Source organism: Cydia pomonella, chromosome 1 (genome assembly GCF_033807575.1).
Source record: "Cydia pomonella isolate Wapato2018A chromosome 1, ilCydPomo1, whole genome shotgun sequence".
In the NCBI taxonomy this organism is placed as follows: Eukaryota; Metazoa; Arthropoda; class Insecta; order Lepidoptera; family Tortricidae; genus Cydia; species Cydia pomonella.
In genome coordinates, this window is record NC_084703.1 from 35,747,031 (window position 1) to 35,765,605 (window position 18,575).

At 37.1% G+C, this 18,575-nt stretch overlaps 1 protein-coding gene across 2 annotated transcripts in view; it reads right to left on the bottom strand.

Annotated features, from left to right (window-relative positions):
- LOC133521337 (aquaporin AQPcic) overlaps positions 1-18,575 on the bottom strand; it is a 47,980-nt gene that overhangs the window by 2,018 nt on the left and 27,387 nt on the right. For both annotated transcript variants that reach the window (XM_061856255.1, XM_061856247.1), the window contains exons 3-6: positions 14,221-14,342; positions 9,522-9,791; positions 5,212-5,376; positions 4,542-4,667 (exon numbers count right to left, since the gene is read on the bottom strand). In XM_061856255.1, coding sequence (XP_061712239.1) covers positions 4,542-4,667; positions 5,212-5,376; positions 9,522-9,791; positions 14,221-14,342 — 683 coding nt within the window. The remainder of the gene's footprint in view (positions 1-4,541; positions 4,668-5,211; positions 5,377-9,521; positions 9,792-14,220; positions 14,343-18,575) is intronic.

Sequence of the window (18,575 nt, forward strand, 5' to 3'; positions counted from 1 at the left end):
CAACAAAAATATCGACGATTCATTAATGTTACTATTATAACTACTTACACTTTTATTGCTGTTCTGATGCGATACACATTTAACAAAATGTGCCCAATACAATTATGTTAAAAGATATCATCAAGACAAATTGAATAAAGTAAATTAAGTAGTCGGCTGACGTAGCATGGCGTGAGCTTATTTTAAAATAGATTGGAGTTGGCCATGGCATGGCAATAGTTGAAACAAGTGCTTTTTAATTATAGGTATAAAACAGTTGTTCCACTACCAACGATAGTTTTTAAGAGGAACTAAACTTAAACTTAATATTATCTAATTCAAAAAAGAAGAACTTAACTCCGTTCACTGGGCACACTAATTTGTCTATCTATATACGAAGCTATCGACAATTAAGTGCAAATTACGAGCCAGTTCCCTAAAGGTCTGTAGCAATGTTCTGTCGCTGTTCACAAACCGCTCGCGCACCGCACGCGAGTTGCACATCATACACCAAAATGCACCCGAGCAGTTAGCGAGCACTTTCCAAGCAGGTGCAGTCGCGGCGCTTTCGCCAAATCTTGGGCTAATTTTATGAAAACTTGTAACACGAGCTGGACTCGATTTTATAATGCTAAACGCTTGTACCCACAGGTGTACTCCGGCAACATCGACGCATTTGACACGCTCTTGATCTGTGAACTTGGGCTTTTTCTCAGTTTCACTTGTAGAGTAACTTTATAAAGGGGCCCACTATTTTTTTTGCAATCTATAGATTTCATGAGGCGTAGTTAGACAAATCTTAAGGGTGAGATGCACCTCGTACAATGAACGATTTGTTCAACGTTAAATACGGCGACGGCAGCTGTCATGTCAAAGAGAACTATACCTATTTTTTTCATACAAAACAATTCAATGACGTTGTAAATCGGTATGGTGCATGTCCTAATAGTGCAAGTGCAATCTTGTTGCCTCTAAAGGTCTACACGAGAACTTACGCTCTGCTCCACTGTCCAAGCAGTGGCAGCTGCCGTGGTGGCGGCGGGCAGGCGTCCAGCGCGCTTGCAATACAAGTCATTCAGTTATTCATAGATACAATATACAACGTGGAATAAAATATTTCATAACATGAAACCTATATATTTTTAATTGATTTGGTTTGCCCTAATATGTTTGTGCCAGGCAAGTCTTGGAAGTTAAATGACCCATAGATCCATTAGGTATCCGATATTCCATTCCATTATTGACAAGTAAGTAGCTAGAATCTAGGTGACAAATCAACGCAACGTCATTGAGTTTGAATTTGTTAGAATTGACTCAATCTTTATGACTCATTAAACGCTTCTATAAAAGCTGAAACTTTGGATAAATAAGCTTTTATTGCCGATTGTACTTTTCTTACCGCAGGCAACTAATACTCATCGAGACAATTCTAAAACCCATAACAAAATTAGGTTGTGTTGTTTCATCACAGACTTCCAATAGCCACCTTCTGTCTCCATCATCAGATCAGCCCGATGGTACCATAATACATACACACTGCATACATACTACTTACATATGTATGCAAATTTACGGCTCAATCGAAAATCAGGAATTAAGTCAAATTTGGCTTCCAAGATTTGACCCCCCTATAACACTAACCAACTTAGATACATACTAACAGGGCAAGTTAATATAATATACATACCACCCAGCAACTCTAGCAGGTTTAGAGATGAACCCAACTACAATACAATACAAATACTCTTTACAGTACATATGGTGCATCTTTCCCGCACTCGTGCGGGAATGAGCACTTTCCGTGCATATGTCGAAACTTTAAAGAGCCATATGTACTGTAAAACGTTGTACGATACACGTGCGAATAGGTAATTCGCAATTCGTGTCGATTTAAAACACTCCCTTCGGTCGTGTTTTAATTTATCACCACTCGTTGCGAAATTCCTATTTTCTGCACTTGTATCGTAATAGTACATTATTGCAGAGGCCGGGAAAGGGCAATTCGTGGATGAGTTTCGATTTCCGCTTCGCGTTGTCCGACAAAGAAGACGAATCCACGAATTTCTGTTCCCGTCGAGGCATATATAGTGCTTTTCCAAACATGCGAGGAAATAAGGTAAAATAATCATACTTTAAGCATGAACCAGCACTCAAATCGAACCCAAATGTCAAAATCAATTTCCCTCTTTAATTATATTTTAAAAAGTTAAAGGCACAACTTATTCTGCCATTCAGTACCATTCAACATTCGTTCATTCAACATAATTGTGCAATTAAAGCTGTATGTGCACGCATGAGATCCTTAAAAAAATATAAAAGTTATATAGTCTTTGATTTTATATTAAGTAATATTCGCACGATCTTACACGACGGTCTTACAGGATACGACTCTATCCTATAGCTTGAAATGATGCTGACGGCGGGGTCATGTAGACGCAGCCCGCGGCTATATTAATTGGCTGTTTGCGTTTGTCTTAGTGGATACATGCTTTGAAAAGTAAAAAACAATACAGTAATAACAGCCCGTCCGCTAAAACACGACAATAATGGTTTGAATTTAATTTCAGTTTAACCATAATGAAGAACTTCTCGAACAATTTTTGCTACAATAAGGTGAATATTTCCGAGCATATTGGAGAAAATAACTATTATTGCACACCTATTGAGGTGTACAATAAAGAGTTTTTTTTTTACAATTATGGCCTGGATGCGAGTCCTTTAAGATATTTACACAAGCAGGGGTAAACAACAGCCTTAATTATTATCGCTAAAATGCCATCTCTACCCCTAGGAGGCGTAATATAGCCTCATATACTCATAAAGCTGGTTTGGCTGTATTGTGTGCCATTTAAATAAATATGTACATTATAATACCTACGTACAGTCGGATAATATTGCAACTAATGCCACTGTGTTATAGATTACCGCGAAGAGAGGCTCAAATTACTAGTGTAGAGTTAGAAATACTAGTGTAACACGTTTTCAAGTTAGAAGTAAATGACACGTTTTCAATGCTCTTGATTGAGCTAAAACTAATTGAAATTGTACGGGGTACGGGGTACATACGAGTAGAATAAACAATTCAGTGTATTATTATACCTACTAGCAAGTTTATGAGTGTTTGTTGATTTGAAAAGCTACGGTGGTAATAAAGTATTGGAAAGCGAGGGTGTGCCCCGGGGAGCGCCGCGGCCCTGGCCTCGAGCTAGTCGAGTAGTTCACGCCCGATGGTTATTGATATTCACGCCAATGGCTTCTTCTAATGACTCCAATTTATGTTATTAGCCATTCATTACTTTACATTTAAACTGGGTAGGTCGACTGATGTCACGCAGGTTTTTCTAATTTACTTTATCTAATTGCAATACTTAGGAATGTACTTATACCCTTGATAAGAATGGGTAATACAGTCAAAATAATATAAATACAGGGTGATTCAGGAGACGTGAGCAGGATCAAGCTTGAGCATTCAGTAAGTTATAAGGAACTGTTTTGTACCAGTATTTGTGAGATTAACGTTCATTTATTTTTTACTGTTCAAAAAAAATGTTTTAATTTATTTACGCCATGTATGGTCACCCTCTTTGTTTTATTCATAACAAGTGACAAATTGAATGTCATCGGAGTCTGGTTACTTTTGAAAAATCGTATCTCACTCAATTGTGACATTATGTTTTCTTCATAATCAAACTGCTGTCATAACGGTTAAAGAGGTTTTATCTTTCTTAATTAAGTGTTGTAGGGTGTCCATGATTGTAGATTATCAAATTCGTCCTTCCCAAAAAGTTAAATAACAGAAATAAAGCGAGATTGTTTTACTTAAATATGATGATAAACGGTTCATTAACATTTACTGATTGTGTAGGCTTAGTCCTGCTCACGTCTCATGAATCACCCTGTATATTCTGCACATCCCATGTAAAATGAACTTTACTGGGGTACCTATCTTTGTAGGTAGCCACCTATGTGCCAACGATTTATCGTTAACATCAGTTGGGCCCTCGAAATATTAATAATTATTAGCCATGTAAAATCTCTCAAAATTCTACATTATTACAAAACAAAACTTGAAAATCTAACATATAATGCCTACAATGCGTTCCACAACCTTGCGGTGTCAGGGAGCCGGCCGCGGAACCGCCGGAACTTGACACCTTCGGTCAAACTCTTCCTTGGCAAAGGCCGCTAAACGCTAGGTGTTCAGTTGAAAGTCTTATAATAAAATAATCAAAGTTCACACTGTGACAAAATTTCAACTTTTCAACTACCGGATGGAAGCAGGATCCACTCGTACATATTTTAAAGATCTTAGCTTCGTCGGGTAAGGTCAGGTTTTGGAGACCAGTCGGCGTGGTTCGTAAGGGTTTTATGACTGCTGTGATTACTTATAAATACCAATTTTTAAGGAGATCAAAACGTAAAATTGCACCGGTCTGACAACCGAAAAACCCTTATTAAGGGTTCCTTAACAACTGAAAACGTAACCTCCAATCTAAGAGCCAAGAAAAACCCTCCGATCGCATACAGTTTTTCACAGTCGAGGCTTAAAAGTTGATAGGTACCTCCTTTTCATCAGCAGCGACGGGGCGGTACCGCGGCGGCGCGGAGTCCACGGGCGGCGCAGAGAAGCCGTGTACGTAGAGCAGAGCGGCCGCGACGCCTCCCGCGACAGGTCCGGCCCAATACACCTGGAAGTCAAAAAGTCATTGTCAATATCGTCCCTGGCTATCACATAACAGGAACTGCATTTTTCTGATTCGATTCAGTCTTTAACACTAATTAAAGCGTTGAAACGTAGGCGTTCTGCAGTTAGGTAATAACCGAGAGATTTCTTTATGGTGTATCTTTTATCGCCGACCGGCAGGTGAGCTAGCGTCACAGTGAGGCTTACCGTCACTGGGCTGTTCTGTTGGTTTTCTGTTAGGTTAGGTTAGGTTATTATATTACATGTATAAAGTTGTACAGATGTAAAGAAAGTAGAAAACCAGAAGTTAGGAAGCAATAGAATGTATTACTAATACAGCAATAATATTACTAAATTCTTTAGTTAAACGCATGTCAAAATTAAAAATGTTATCAACTCTAGGTATATTAGACACATTTTCGCCCAGTCAGGAGCCTTACCTAAGATACTTTGTCCTCAGAATTATACTACAAACTTTTTTGTTAGGATTCAATATACTTAAATGTTATCGAGATTGAAACAGACATAAGACGCGGTTATTGACTTACCCAGTGGTTGGCCCAGTCGTTGGCGACGAGCGCGGAGCCGAAAGAGCGCGCGGGGTTCATGGCGGAGCCCGTGTAGTCGACGGCAAGCAGGTGGCCCAGCGTCACGGTGAGGCCGATCGCCAGGGGCGCTGTCGGCTTGCCGTCCGGTTTGTTCGGATCACACACCTGAACACGAAGGTTCACATCACATATAATCGGCTCGTTTAAGTTAAAGCGAATACACTGATTCATTGTGTCCTATGCAGAATTTGTCAATACTCTAATTACTGACGATAATCAGCGTAAAAGTAGTTTGAGTGATATCGTTGGTATTAGGTACCTGTATTAAAAATGTAGGTTTCATAAAGTGGCGTGGATGGTTTTGCTGTTAACAGTTTACCTACTTATTTAGCAAATTAGAATCCTAATAAGTTGTTATGGAACTATTTTACATTGAGTTCCGTACCAAAAAGGTAAAAAGGTTTTATTTATGATGTTACTCTGCCGTCCGTCCGTCTGTCACATCGCTAATAATCTCGAGAACTATCGATTTGAAATTTGGATTAGTTACGAACAAGGCTAACCCAGACGCATTAAAATTATTCTTTTTAACCGACTTCAACATTTCAATTCGGTTGTTTTTTTTTAATGTTTGTCACTTCATAACTCCGTCATTTCAGAACCGATTTCGAATATTATTTTTTTGATTTTATTTATATACTTATATGTATACAGATTGGTCCCGTTTTTGTCTCAGAATCTATGAGGAATCGAGGAAACTCCTCAAATGTTAAAGGCATACATATAGTGATTTTTGTATTTTCTTCAAATCAAGCATTTATATTTAAAAAAGTGACATTTGATGAAGTGGAACTGCTGATGATGATCAGAATGAAACTCTTCAAAGACGCATAGTTCACGTTTGGCGAGTTAGTAACTCGCCAAATAATAGGACATAATTTTGTCCTCTTCGCTGTGTAAATTAGATTTTCAAGGCAATTCTTTTAATTTCATTGTATGAAATCTTTGATGAAATCCAAAATCAACTTCTTTCTTTCACCGGTCTCCCTCGTGAAGTCAGTTTTTATTCTTAAAATTATTTTTATTAGATATGGATATGTAAAATGCCCAACATGAAGGGGGGAAACATTTCAGTCTAGTTACTGGGTCAAGTGTCGTGCAAGTCGTTTGAAGGAACTTGAATAGTACAAAAAAAAAAAAGTATAAGTAAGTATTAAATGTAATCTTATAAAGGCGTGGTTCGCACCAAGTCAGTTGTAATCTTTGATACTGTATACCTAATATTATTACTACAATTAACTGACGCCATTGATTAAGTAGTAGTAATCAACGCCGTATCATTGATATTCTTTGCGGTTTTTATATAATGACTCATTTATCTGCTACCTAGTTCTTTGTAATCGTCGGAAAACATTTTATGGAATGATTCAGCTAATGCGGCTTCCAGGTAAATTGACACGTTCAGTTCAGTAGATCAATTTTCGGAACAGGATTGTAAAAAATTAAAGTAAGGACGTTACGCACAAAATATTGCGTATTTGGACGGCCTGTTACTATCTCTATCGGACGTGCATAATTATACTTAGTTGACCCATAAGTTCTGTCACAAAGGTTTTGACTTATAAAATGTAATACAAAGCTTTTAATAAAAAAAGTTTGCCATGAATTGAAAACTTGTTTTATACTGATCAAAACGTAATATAATTAGTTTAAAATTTAGATCGCGTCTTAATTTACTCGTACTACTTGTTTACTTTGGGATTGACGTTAGACGCAAATACGCGGCTGGATTGTGAAAAATTATACTTTGCCAAAGGAAGTAAAAATCAGAGTCACATTAATAAAATACGTACAATCGTTTATTTGTATGAACCTACTTTATTAGAATGTTATTTTATCACCTGCAATTAGTTTCCCAACAAGTCTGTACTTCAGCTAATACCCGTTAAACTAAGGTTATTTTTCAGTGATATACAAATTTTTGACTGCCATCCTACGAGTACGTTTGGTAAAACACGTAGAGTTGCAGGTTGGGAATACCAATACAGGAATTGTATATTTTAAGATTCAACCATGTAAACAAGAAAAATAAATGACTAGGGATCAAAATCACCTCGAACAGGTTGCGTATTTTTTGTATGTTTTTTATAAAAAAATTCTGAATATTACATAGAATTGTGCAAAACTGAGACAGCAAATATCTTATACTTTTAAACGAGCAATTCTTGTACAGGTGGACAAATAAGAATGATACACTTTGTTTTTAAATTTTAATTACATTAAGTGGAAATTTTACTAAATATTTTTTCATAAATATATTATTCAGGGTTGGCAATTGTATACGGAAGATAATTTCTGCCAAATGTCTACCACTAGCAGCAAGCAATTTTATCTCAAATGTTTCTGTTTGTAAAAGTGACAGTGATTGGCACCCAAATTCCCCAAATTTTGCAGCTCTTGACTTATTTCTGTGGGGCTATCTAAAATTACGTGTCTATGCTAACGAGCTGATGAAATTTAAACAGTTAAAACCGACTATTCGACACAAATGTACTAAGATAATGCGAAAAATGTGCGAATAGATGCTGAACATTGGGATGATAAGAGCTTACATTTGCCTGCTGTTAGAGGTGGACATATGTCAGACATTATGTTTCGCATGAATTTGCCAACCCTGAAGAATATGTTTTTAAAACAACACTTAATAATTTTTGAACTTAATACAGTTAAAATTTAAAAACAAAATGTATACTTCTTATTTGTCCACCCTGTATATATATATATATATTTCTGTGATCTCGGAAACGGCTCTAACGATTTCGTTGAAATTTGGTATATGGGGGTTTTTGGGGGTATACAATCGATTTAGATTAGTCTTATGTTTGGGAAAACGCGTGTTTTCGAGTTTTCATGCGTTTTTCTTTCGACGCAGAATATGGTCGCTAATTTCGAATAACTGGCCACTGTCCGTCTGGTCCAGCGGGTTAAGACCTTAAGACGCGGACGGCTACGATTAGAAACGAGTGTTACGGGTTAGAATCTCGCCCGATGGCTAACTTTTGTTTTTTTTTTTTATATGTTCAAGTTTATATATAATTATTAAAAAAATGTAGTTAAGATTATCACCTATACACCACCATATTACAATAAATAGTTATAACCGAGCAAAGCTCGGTCGCCCAGGTATACTATACATAAATATACAAGAATTGCTCGTTTAAAGGTATAAGATTTAAAGGAAAAACAATTTTTTTATGCATGACTCGACTGTTAAGGTTTTGAAGGTCAGCTGTGTATTTTTTCCAGAATCCCTTTTGTACCTGCCTATAAATAATACAGTTCTAATAATTGATGTGGTAGTGTGCATAGATTGAAGAAAAAACATACTTGCCCGCGGCCCACGTTAGTGTTTTCATAAAAAATGGAGAATAGGCAAAGTACTCATGGCGTGACGTAGACGTTATTATATCATTATAATCATTAGGTTCTATTTTAAAAGGCATGTAGCCCGCAGGCGCGAGGATTCGACATTGAATAATTACCTGCTGGCAGATAACGTTTTGTCATTGAGCCGGTAATGTAGCTGTGGATTTTTTTACAAACAAAATCAATATATATAAATAATGTTACGGCATTTAACTCTATGTATATAGTTGATGATTTAATCATATTAATATATACCTATAATGATGATACATCTATAGGTATGTGGTACCTCACATACCTGAAGACGTATCACGTCGACGACATTTTACGTTCATTTACTATGTATGTATTTACCTATTTAATGTCCTTTGTTTTTATAGTGTCAAAAAAAAAAAAGAATAAATGCAAGAGCTAAGTAAATAACTATGCAACTATTTGGAGGTCATAGTCGTACCTACCTATTATGACTGCAGTATCTATATATAATCCGTGTTCGTGACTAATCGATGGTGACTACGATAAATAGATTGAGTAGAAAAAACCATTATGTCGTCAATTAAATCTATTTAAAATGCATGAAACCGTCATAATACTGCTAGCAAAAATTTTAAATGAAAGCTGGCATTACTGGTTACTTATTACAAGCCATAAAATATTTAATAGATTATGAAAATGGATTTATAAAAGCCATATTCGCAATTCGCATGAGGCACAGCTCAGTTGATGACATTTCAAGTAACAGAGGTAAGTGTATTATTTTTATATTTCTAGTGACATTACAGCTTGTTACAGGCATTGGAAACAAATTGACTTTGGGTTTTCACAGATGGCGATGTCTGGAACACTGCATTGAATATAATTTATAACAAATAATTAATACTTACTCCACATACAACGAAGACTAGTATGAAACCTAGGAAGAACTCGATGCCGAAGCCCTGAAGCGGAGTAACGTCGTTGCCAAGGGCGGTGACTCCGAGCTTGCCCGCGGCGCGCTCCGGCGTGAGCGCCTTCAGCAGGCCGGAGCCAGCGGCAGCGCCCGCGCACTGCGCGATCACGTACAGCACCGCACGCGCCGGTTTCACGCGGCCCGCTGACGCCAGGCCCGCTGTTACCGCCGGGTTTACGTGTCCTCCCGAGACATGGCCTATCGCCTGCACACAACCATCATATTAAAATTGCTAAGCTACAAGACATAAAGCCATTGTCGACGCTGCTACTAGTTTCAATGCGTCAAGTAGGTATGGTATGAAAATGGTGGTCAAAAATAATAAAGAGGCAGGTAGGTTCTTGTTAGGTTAGTTTTTGTTAAACACTAGTGATAAGGTGTTTAGAGTAAAAGCAGTGAAAAGGTTTGAGCCTTTTCACTGCTTTTACTTTAAAAGATTGCCTCCAATTTGTGCCTTACAAGACGGGATGTACCAAAGTACCAACCGATCTATATTCTATGATTATTGATTAGGTATCTATTCCAGGTTTTGTGATTGCTTGTATACATTACCGAAGATGTAAACGGCAACGGCACATGCTTTTAGTTAACGTGAATGTTAAAGGCAAATCGTGGACGTCAATTATCAGCCACGGTAATTTAAAAGTGAACATCTACTTATTTATGTTAACTTCCCTGCTTTATTGTGAGGGTAAAATGTGCCGTTGCCGTGGACGATCACGGTAAAGTATAAGCGACTAATGAAGCCCGAACTGAAGAAGAACTTCCAACACAGCCAGGCAATGAGCTGCTAACAGAGGCGTAAAACTACTGTACACTCTTAAGTCAATACAAATATCGCCTTAGTTTAGCTACCTGTGCAAAGATATACGGCTAAAGCAAGCAGAGTTAAATCAGATGCTTTAGAGAGAGTAAAGGAACGTTATCTACATCTGTTTGCGATTACTGTTAAGCATTAGCAAATGTCGCTGGCGAGTGGCTTCGTTCAGTAAATTATTACAACATGAATTATCTTATCTGATGATGCTGCTGATATTTTTTGATCGATATTGTTTAAACGAGGATTTTTGGACATATTTATGTCGATATATGAGCCAAATATGTAGTTGGTTAGTCTAACTCAACGGAATATACATACTCACACGTTGGTATTTCCAAAAGTTGAATAGCACTAAGACGAAACATTCCGACTAAGACCACTACCCAGAAAGACTCTCCGGAACATAACGCCGTCGAACACTACATTTACATTTTTATAGCTTTTCGGTAGTGTGGGAAACCAAATCTCAATATAATCGAAGAAGAGAGAAGTACCCGATCACTACGTCGGGACCGAATGTACATCACAAGCAGAAATTAGGCTCCAGTATGTTCAAGGGCTTTCTGTCTGTCTAAATATGACCCATAACGACATTAATTAAGTATCTATCCAACAGTTGCCCTTATTTATTTTTACACACTTATTATCATTTGCACAGTATTACGACACTTACTAGTGCCGCCTATAATCCTGAATCGTGAGACACTATCTATACAGACTATACAAATATTGGACGCCTATTACTTTGACTAATGACTTTAAGGATGAAAAAATTTAGAAAGCAAAATCATAGTTTTAGAAATAAAATTATTTTTTGTCATTAGAGTTACTAGTCAAATGGCTAGGGCTCATTGCCAGGTGGTGCAAAGCAGTGTCGCATAGTGCACATACTCCGATGACGTTAGTTGGCTCCGTTATTAGTACCGGTCGGTAAGGCCCAGTGGTTACGAACCACTGTTTCTCTGCTAAATAAAACAAACTTGTTTTCTTTCCAATTCAAATCTTGCCAAGTTTGCAGCATTTGTTTATAGAATATGAGTATACTGCTTAGACTATACCAGTACTTATTCCACATTATAAATGATAGTTGGCCACATGGCTATTTGCCATATCACTTTGGAAAAATGAACAATGTCGGAGAAACTGCTCAGTAATGTTGTGCGCAATGCATTAAAGTTCAAGAATGTTAAAGTAGATATATGACGACCAGTTTGGCCTAGTGGATAGTGACCCTGCCTACGAAGCCGATGGTTCCGGGTTCAAATCCTGGTAAGGGCATTTATTCGTGTGATGAGCATGGATATTTGTTCCTGAGTCATGGGTGTTTTCTATGTATTTAAGTATTTATAAATATTTATATATTATATATATCGTTGCCTAAGTACCCTCAACACAAGCCTTATTGAGCTTACTGTGGGACTTAGTCAATTTGTGTAATAATGTTCTATAATATATTTTATTTATTTATATATGAATAATGTTATATTTATTACCTAGCTTTTGCCAACGACTTCATCAGCGTGAAATGATGATGATGATTTATAAAAACTATCCTAAGTCCTTCCCGGGCCTCAAACTTATCTCCATACCAAATTTCATAAATGTCGGTTCAGCGGTTTAAGCGTCAAGAGGTAACAGACAGACAGAAAGAGTTACTTTCGCATTCACCATGTTCGTATGGATGTCCATTTTTAGGGTTCCGAGGTCAAAATGGTAAAAACGGAAGAATTAGTTTCGTCATGTCCGTCTGTCGTGTCAGTCCGTTTTCCGTGTCACATCCATTTATCGCAAAAAAATATAATGTATATTTGAATGAAATTTGGAACATAGGTATATTTCGAGAGCTGCTACTATGTTTTAAGTTAAAATAAAATAAAAATATTTTTAAGTTTCACTACGTACATCTAACTGAAAGTTTAAAAAAATCAGTAAATATAAGTAAGTAAATATCCTTTTCAATGTATCGCTACTCGTTACGAATTTCCTTTTTTTCGCACTTGTATCGTAAATAACTATTATTGTGCACCATACAGTTAAAAATAGGAAGGAAATGAAAAAAAAAAAACACTTAAAAGCTAGGTAACAACAGGCGGTCTTATCGCTAAGAAGCGATCTTTTCCAGACAATATTTAGGTAGCAGGCCTTTTTGTATTCTAAAAAATATATTGATATAAGTAGTGAATACTTTTTAAAATAATCGCTACAAAAATCAAAATAATGTATCTTATCTAGTCAAACTTATCCATTACTGAGTTTTTTTTAAATATTGTATGAAAGTAACTCTAAGTTATTTAAAGCATCCCGAGTCGACATATTATTTTTAAGTCAAAGTAGTTATAAGAATTATTTGTATAAAAATGCTATAGTATAAAAACGCTAGCTGCATGTAAACGAAGTACCAAATTTAACGATAAGTATGTTATATTACATTATACTTTAGGTCTTAATTGATTGATTAGTATTAACGCATGTTGTGTTTACCTATTATTGGATAGACACTTACTCATGTATTTTTGGGTTTTTATCTGTATTTTTTGTAGTGTTGTATCTGTTGGTAAACCTTAAATAAATAAAAATAAAAAAATAAAAAAAACTCTCACATATGTAATACCTCCATTATATGTGGCCCGATACGAATATGGCCGGTTTTTAGATATTTCCGATAACACGAGATATCACAAGTAAAAGTCAAATACAGCTCCGGGTTTTAAAGGTGAGGTGTGACATTTCTCGTGCATTGCGTTGACAAAACGACGCGATTATTGGAAATAACAATAGAAGTGGGTGTAACTGTTTAAGTAAAACCTGTAGGTATATTCAAGTGGGCAAATTAACGGTTATATTATACAAGGCGAGTTGTTATTCATTTAATTTAATTTACTATAGATCCAATTTTATATCTATTAGTTTAAACACATTTGTATGTGACTATTTGTTTCCTAAATAAATAAATAAAAGGTGTTTTAGAAACGCTATACTACGTTTAAGGGTATAAGCGCTAGGTAGGTATGTCATTATAAAGATAGTTTATTTTTCAAGTAGGCATATTACAATGCGCATATGAAGGTCAAATAAGGTTACACCGGCTCTAAACATCTACCTATTTTTATTAGGGAAAGTACCTGAGTTTTTAGAAGACAACATTTGTTTAGGTTCATCAAAGGTTCATCTAAAGGTTATTTTACAATTCACCAGCTCGACAATAGGATTTTATATACTTTGAGAAATATTATTACATAAGGCCGCGTAGCCAACGTGCCAATCGCTTACGCTCTGTAGTAATCGAAACGCAACGGTCACTGTCGCACTAATATGGAAGAGTGATAGAGAAACACAACGCGATTCGTAGTCGTAGCGATAACGATTGTCACATTGCCTAGGCCAGCTGAACTTTAAACAACTTGATTTCTCGGGTAGGTACTTGGGTAGCGATCGGGTAAAATTGACATTTGCCCGGTGATTAATATATTTGTTAGGGACTTATGCAAATGTTTGGCAAATCCAAATAACTATTTTTTATGATGAAATAACTGATATATGTAGGAAAACGTGGGATACTACAGATTTAGGCACCAACTCTTCTACTCTTTATTAAATGCAATTATTTTGTGTTTATCGTAGGCATCGTAGCTGTAGTCTGTAGCGACTACGTTAACAACATACACTGCATACTAGTACCTGTATCTATCACTGGTTCTCATTCATGGTGATGTATTGTCAGCCCGCGATAGTATAAAGGTGCGCTGTATGAGTTTAGAGTATTTTCGGTCGGACATTGTAAAAACACTCTAGATTACACTTTGTAGGTACTCACTGAGACGATGGCGAAGACGGCCAGACCAAAGGCGAGAGCGATGAGCACGATGTCTGTCGCAGCGTTCGACTGCGCGATGTTCACGCAGGCCCCGCAGCCGAACAGGTTGAGGATCAGGTTACCTGTTCAAAATAAGTTTATATCAAATCTAAATGTCATGAAACAAATGTAAGAGTACCTCATGATTTCTATGGATGCATAATAATGATAAGCATGAGAGAACATATATTACGGTCGTAGATATAAGTACCATTACACCCTTCAGTTTTATCGATTGTGTTACCTTTGATCATATAATACGGATCTAGACAGACGAGATGTTTTATTTCTGTGTGTTTTAAAAACCTACTGATTTTGTATAGTCAGCATCAATGGCCTACCCATTGTCTGATAGCTTAACAAAAATAATAAATATGTCTCCATATATGTATATATTGGGTTGCTATAATTATGCGGTATCGATATACGGGACAGGTACAAATACGGGCCGAGACCCTTCAATTACGGTGACATACATAATATACCTAACTAGAAGAATTAAATTATTGCAAATATTATCGAACGCGAACTGTCGGGATATATGTCTATGTATCTGGAAAGTAATTGAGGGTGGCAGAAGCTTTTGGCGCATTGTTTTTAGGGTTCCCTACCAAAAAGGTACAAAAGGAACCCTTATGGCGCGACTCTGTCCGTCCGTCCGTCCGTCTGTCACAACGCTAAATATCTTGAGAACCACTTAAGCTACCGATTTGAAATTTGGAATAGTGATGCACAACGCTAACCCAAACACATTGAAAGTATTATTTTGTTGTTTCATTTTTAATAACTACCTATGGCAAATGCTCAATACCAAGAGGAGGCAAAATTTCAAAGTCAAGAGATTAGGTCAAATGGGGCATCATTTAAAAGGGCTCAAAATTGAACATTCCAAAACCATTTTTTGTTCTTTTTTTTAGTAGTCGTAAAAAAAATTATGGAGCAAAATGTGAAAAAAGAAAATACCCACCGAAGTTTACCGAAGAAGAAATATGTTTTTTTTACATTATATTAACATTATTATAAGTTTTCCGGAAAAATATAATCAGTTCTCTATCTTTATAACTTTTTTTTAAATACCAAAAAAACATTTCCGAATTTAGTTTGCAGTTTAACCAACTTTACGTGTGTTTATTACACTGGAAATTGCTATGAGATGACGTTAAATACACCTTTTTCAAATAAAAGAACAATGTTTGAAAACGGTTCAACATGATAGAGAATTATCCTCGAAAACCCTCGGTGCGCCAGTAAAACGAACTCGCACTTGACCGGTTTTTTTAAACAAATAAATAAATTAAAATGTTAATTTTACTTTCACAATAATCATCTTATAGTTAGTGATTGGAACCTCTGTTTGATATAGCTTTAATATATTTATTATTTTTCAATATACTTGTTTACAATATCACCAGAAAATTTACCTATAATTGACAAAAACTACTCAAGCAGCAAAGTCGTTTAGGGAGGTACTACTTTACTGTTTCCCTATAGTAGTCATAGGCAAGGTAGCTTTTTATAGATTGTCCATTATCATTGGAACTCACGCATGGGAAATTTCATGCCATTCCGATAACTAGTAAGTAGGTCAATATCACCCTATATAACTTCTACGTAGATGGTCCTAGGATGTTACCAAAAGTAAATTTATAAAGGCAATAATTATAATGACCACAAAAAAAATATACCTACTTAAAACCAGCAATATATATATATATATATATGTACATATATTATATACTATACTAAACACCAATATTATTAAGTCTAAAATTACATTAGTTCTAGCTATTTTTCACGACTGCAATTCAAATACCAAATATTATTAATGATCAGCAAATCTTAGCGAGCAGATTAATGCGCAAGTGGCACCTAAATAAACCACTATGTTTTACTATACTTGATTGTCATAAAATTGATCGATATTACCATTACAGAATCAAACTGCTATATCTGAAAAGTGGGTTAGGTTAGGTTAAGTTAGTTCTAAAACGGCGGGGGGGGGGGGGGGGGTTTCCTCTCCTTCCACCTTACTTAGGTCCTCTCGGGGCATGGTTGCTTGGGGAGATACCTGTTTAGGAGGGCGGGACGGGAACGGACGATGCAGTGTCACGACTGCGGCGACGCCGAAGACACGGCGCAACACACGCTGGCGGTATGCCCGGCGTGGGCGGAGCGGCGGGCCGCACTCGTGGCCGTAGTGGGAGGAGGCCTTTCCTTGCCAGCGGTGGTGAAAACCATGCTAGGTGAGGAGAGGCGATGGGAAGCTGTGGCCTCCTTCTGCGAGGACGTGATGACGCAGAAGGAGGCGGCGGAGCGTGGCAGGGAGGAAGATCCGGCCTCTCAGCCAATGCGCCGCAACCGCTTGGGGCGGCGGCGGTTAGCATACGACCGCCGATTACCCCCATAAAGGTACCTGTGGGCGGCAGGCTCGGGGACGTCTGCCGCCTACACATGGGTCCCTGCGCGGGCGGGTGCGACGTATGATCGACGCGCCCACTGAGATGAAGGGGTGATCTATTCCCCACGAGTCGAGTTCGAGCCCGGACGGCGGCTGGCGAGGTTGCGGAAGAGTACTTCGGCGTTCCTGGGACCTCGCCCTATAGCACGGAGGCGGCAACAGAGGGGTTTTAGTGGGTAAACCATGGGTCTCATCAGCCTATATGGGAGTCCCACATAACCATCCCAGGCCTGTCCCCGCGCCTGGGTGGTATGCGAAAAGCGTTTCCCCTCTTAAAAAAAAAAGTGCTAAAACGGCGTCCTTTACAGAATAGATAATTTTAAAGAAAAAAAAATCCGACTTCAATGAGGGAGACCGGTGAAAGAAACATTATTGTTGATTATGATATTAAAAAGACAGCGTCCTACGCCTAATTTTGTAGAAAAGTAGGTATGTTTTTTGCCATTGCACCCTCCCTGACACATTTTATTTTATTGACTGGTAAGATACCCGCAATAGGGTATTCGACTGTATTTGACATGAAATAAAGCACCAGATAATTAATGAAAAAAAAAATCGTAGCAGTTATTTTCAAACACAAGTTCTATTTAATAAATAGGATAGAAATATAAAAATGTGTCTTGAAAACTAATTTCCTAGCAAAAATAACGAAGACGACAATTCAGTAAACTGCAATTTGACAAAAACGGGGCCAACCTATATATATAATCAATAAAAACATTTTCAAAAGCGGTTCAGAAATGACAGTTATGGATTAACAAACATTTAAAACAAACACAACCGAATTGAGAACCGGCTTTTGAAATCTTGAAGTCGGTTAAAAAGTGGCTTAGGTTAGGTTGCAAAATAAATAACAGTCGGATAATACTACTACCGTACAGAAAGGGAACTTCCTACAAAACCGAAGTTTGACAGCGATTCAGGGTCGAATCATGTTGTCCCTTTCCTTGTATCGCACTATCCCTTTCGGCTAATTAGGGTTGTCAAAATTCTAGTCATTATCCCTTCTGTGGATGTGCACGCACAGGGACGTCAACTTTTGCTAACCCTAATATAATAATTGCTCATAGGCATACTGAGCCGAATGGAGCCGAGAACGCCCGAACGCTGCAGTTTCCCTCCTCTGGTTAGGTTAGGTTCGATTCGAACTGCGACCCTTACAGAAACGAAATGCTACAAGAAAAGGTTAGAACTGCGACAGCAGAACCGAACTGCTATCAGAAAAGTGGATTAATTAATTGAATAATGTTAAGTATTTAATAAAAATGTGGTTAAAATTTAGGTGGTCTGGGTTAACAAAGATTAGTTTGGAGTCATTTGCTTTAAATAGGAAGCAAGATGTGAAAATTCTGGTTATAATTTCATATTAAAATGGAGTCTTAATTTTGGTAATCACTTATTATATATGGCAGTAAAAAAAATTACTACTATTTTAATACGTTAAATACCAGCCTTATTTTATTTATTTATTTATTTTCTTTATTCATTGAATACCTTAGTTAAGGATTTTTTATAATATGGATATAAAAGTAAAATATAAAAACACTTACAAAACAATACAAAAATATATAAACACATTATAATAAACCTAACCTAGGGTGCCGCGAGCAGCGGGGCAGGGCCCAAGCTGTCGGTGGTCAGGGCTGCAGAAAGAGGAACCGACGTACTATACGGCCGTGTCCAAGATCACCGCCTTCTGCACCTTACTTGTTTTATTTTTACTTACGTGGACTAGATTAACAGATAAAAATGATACCAGAAATAGCAAATAAAACATAGCTGCATAGTCACGGGCTTACTTTACTCTTTGGTCATGGGTATACTCGTATGTCGATAAGATTATATCGATACCTAAGTA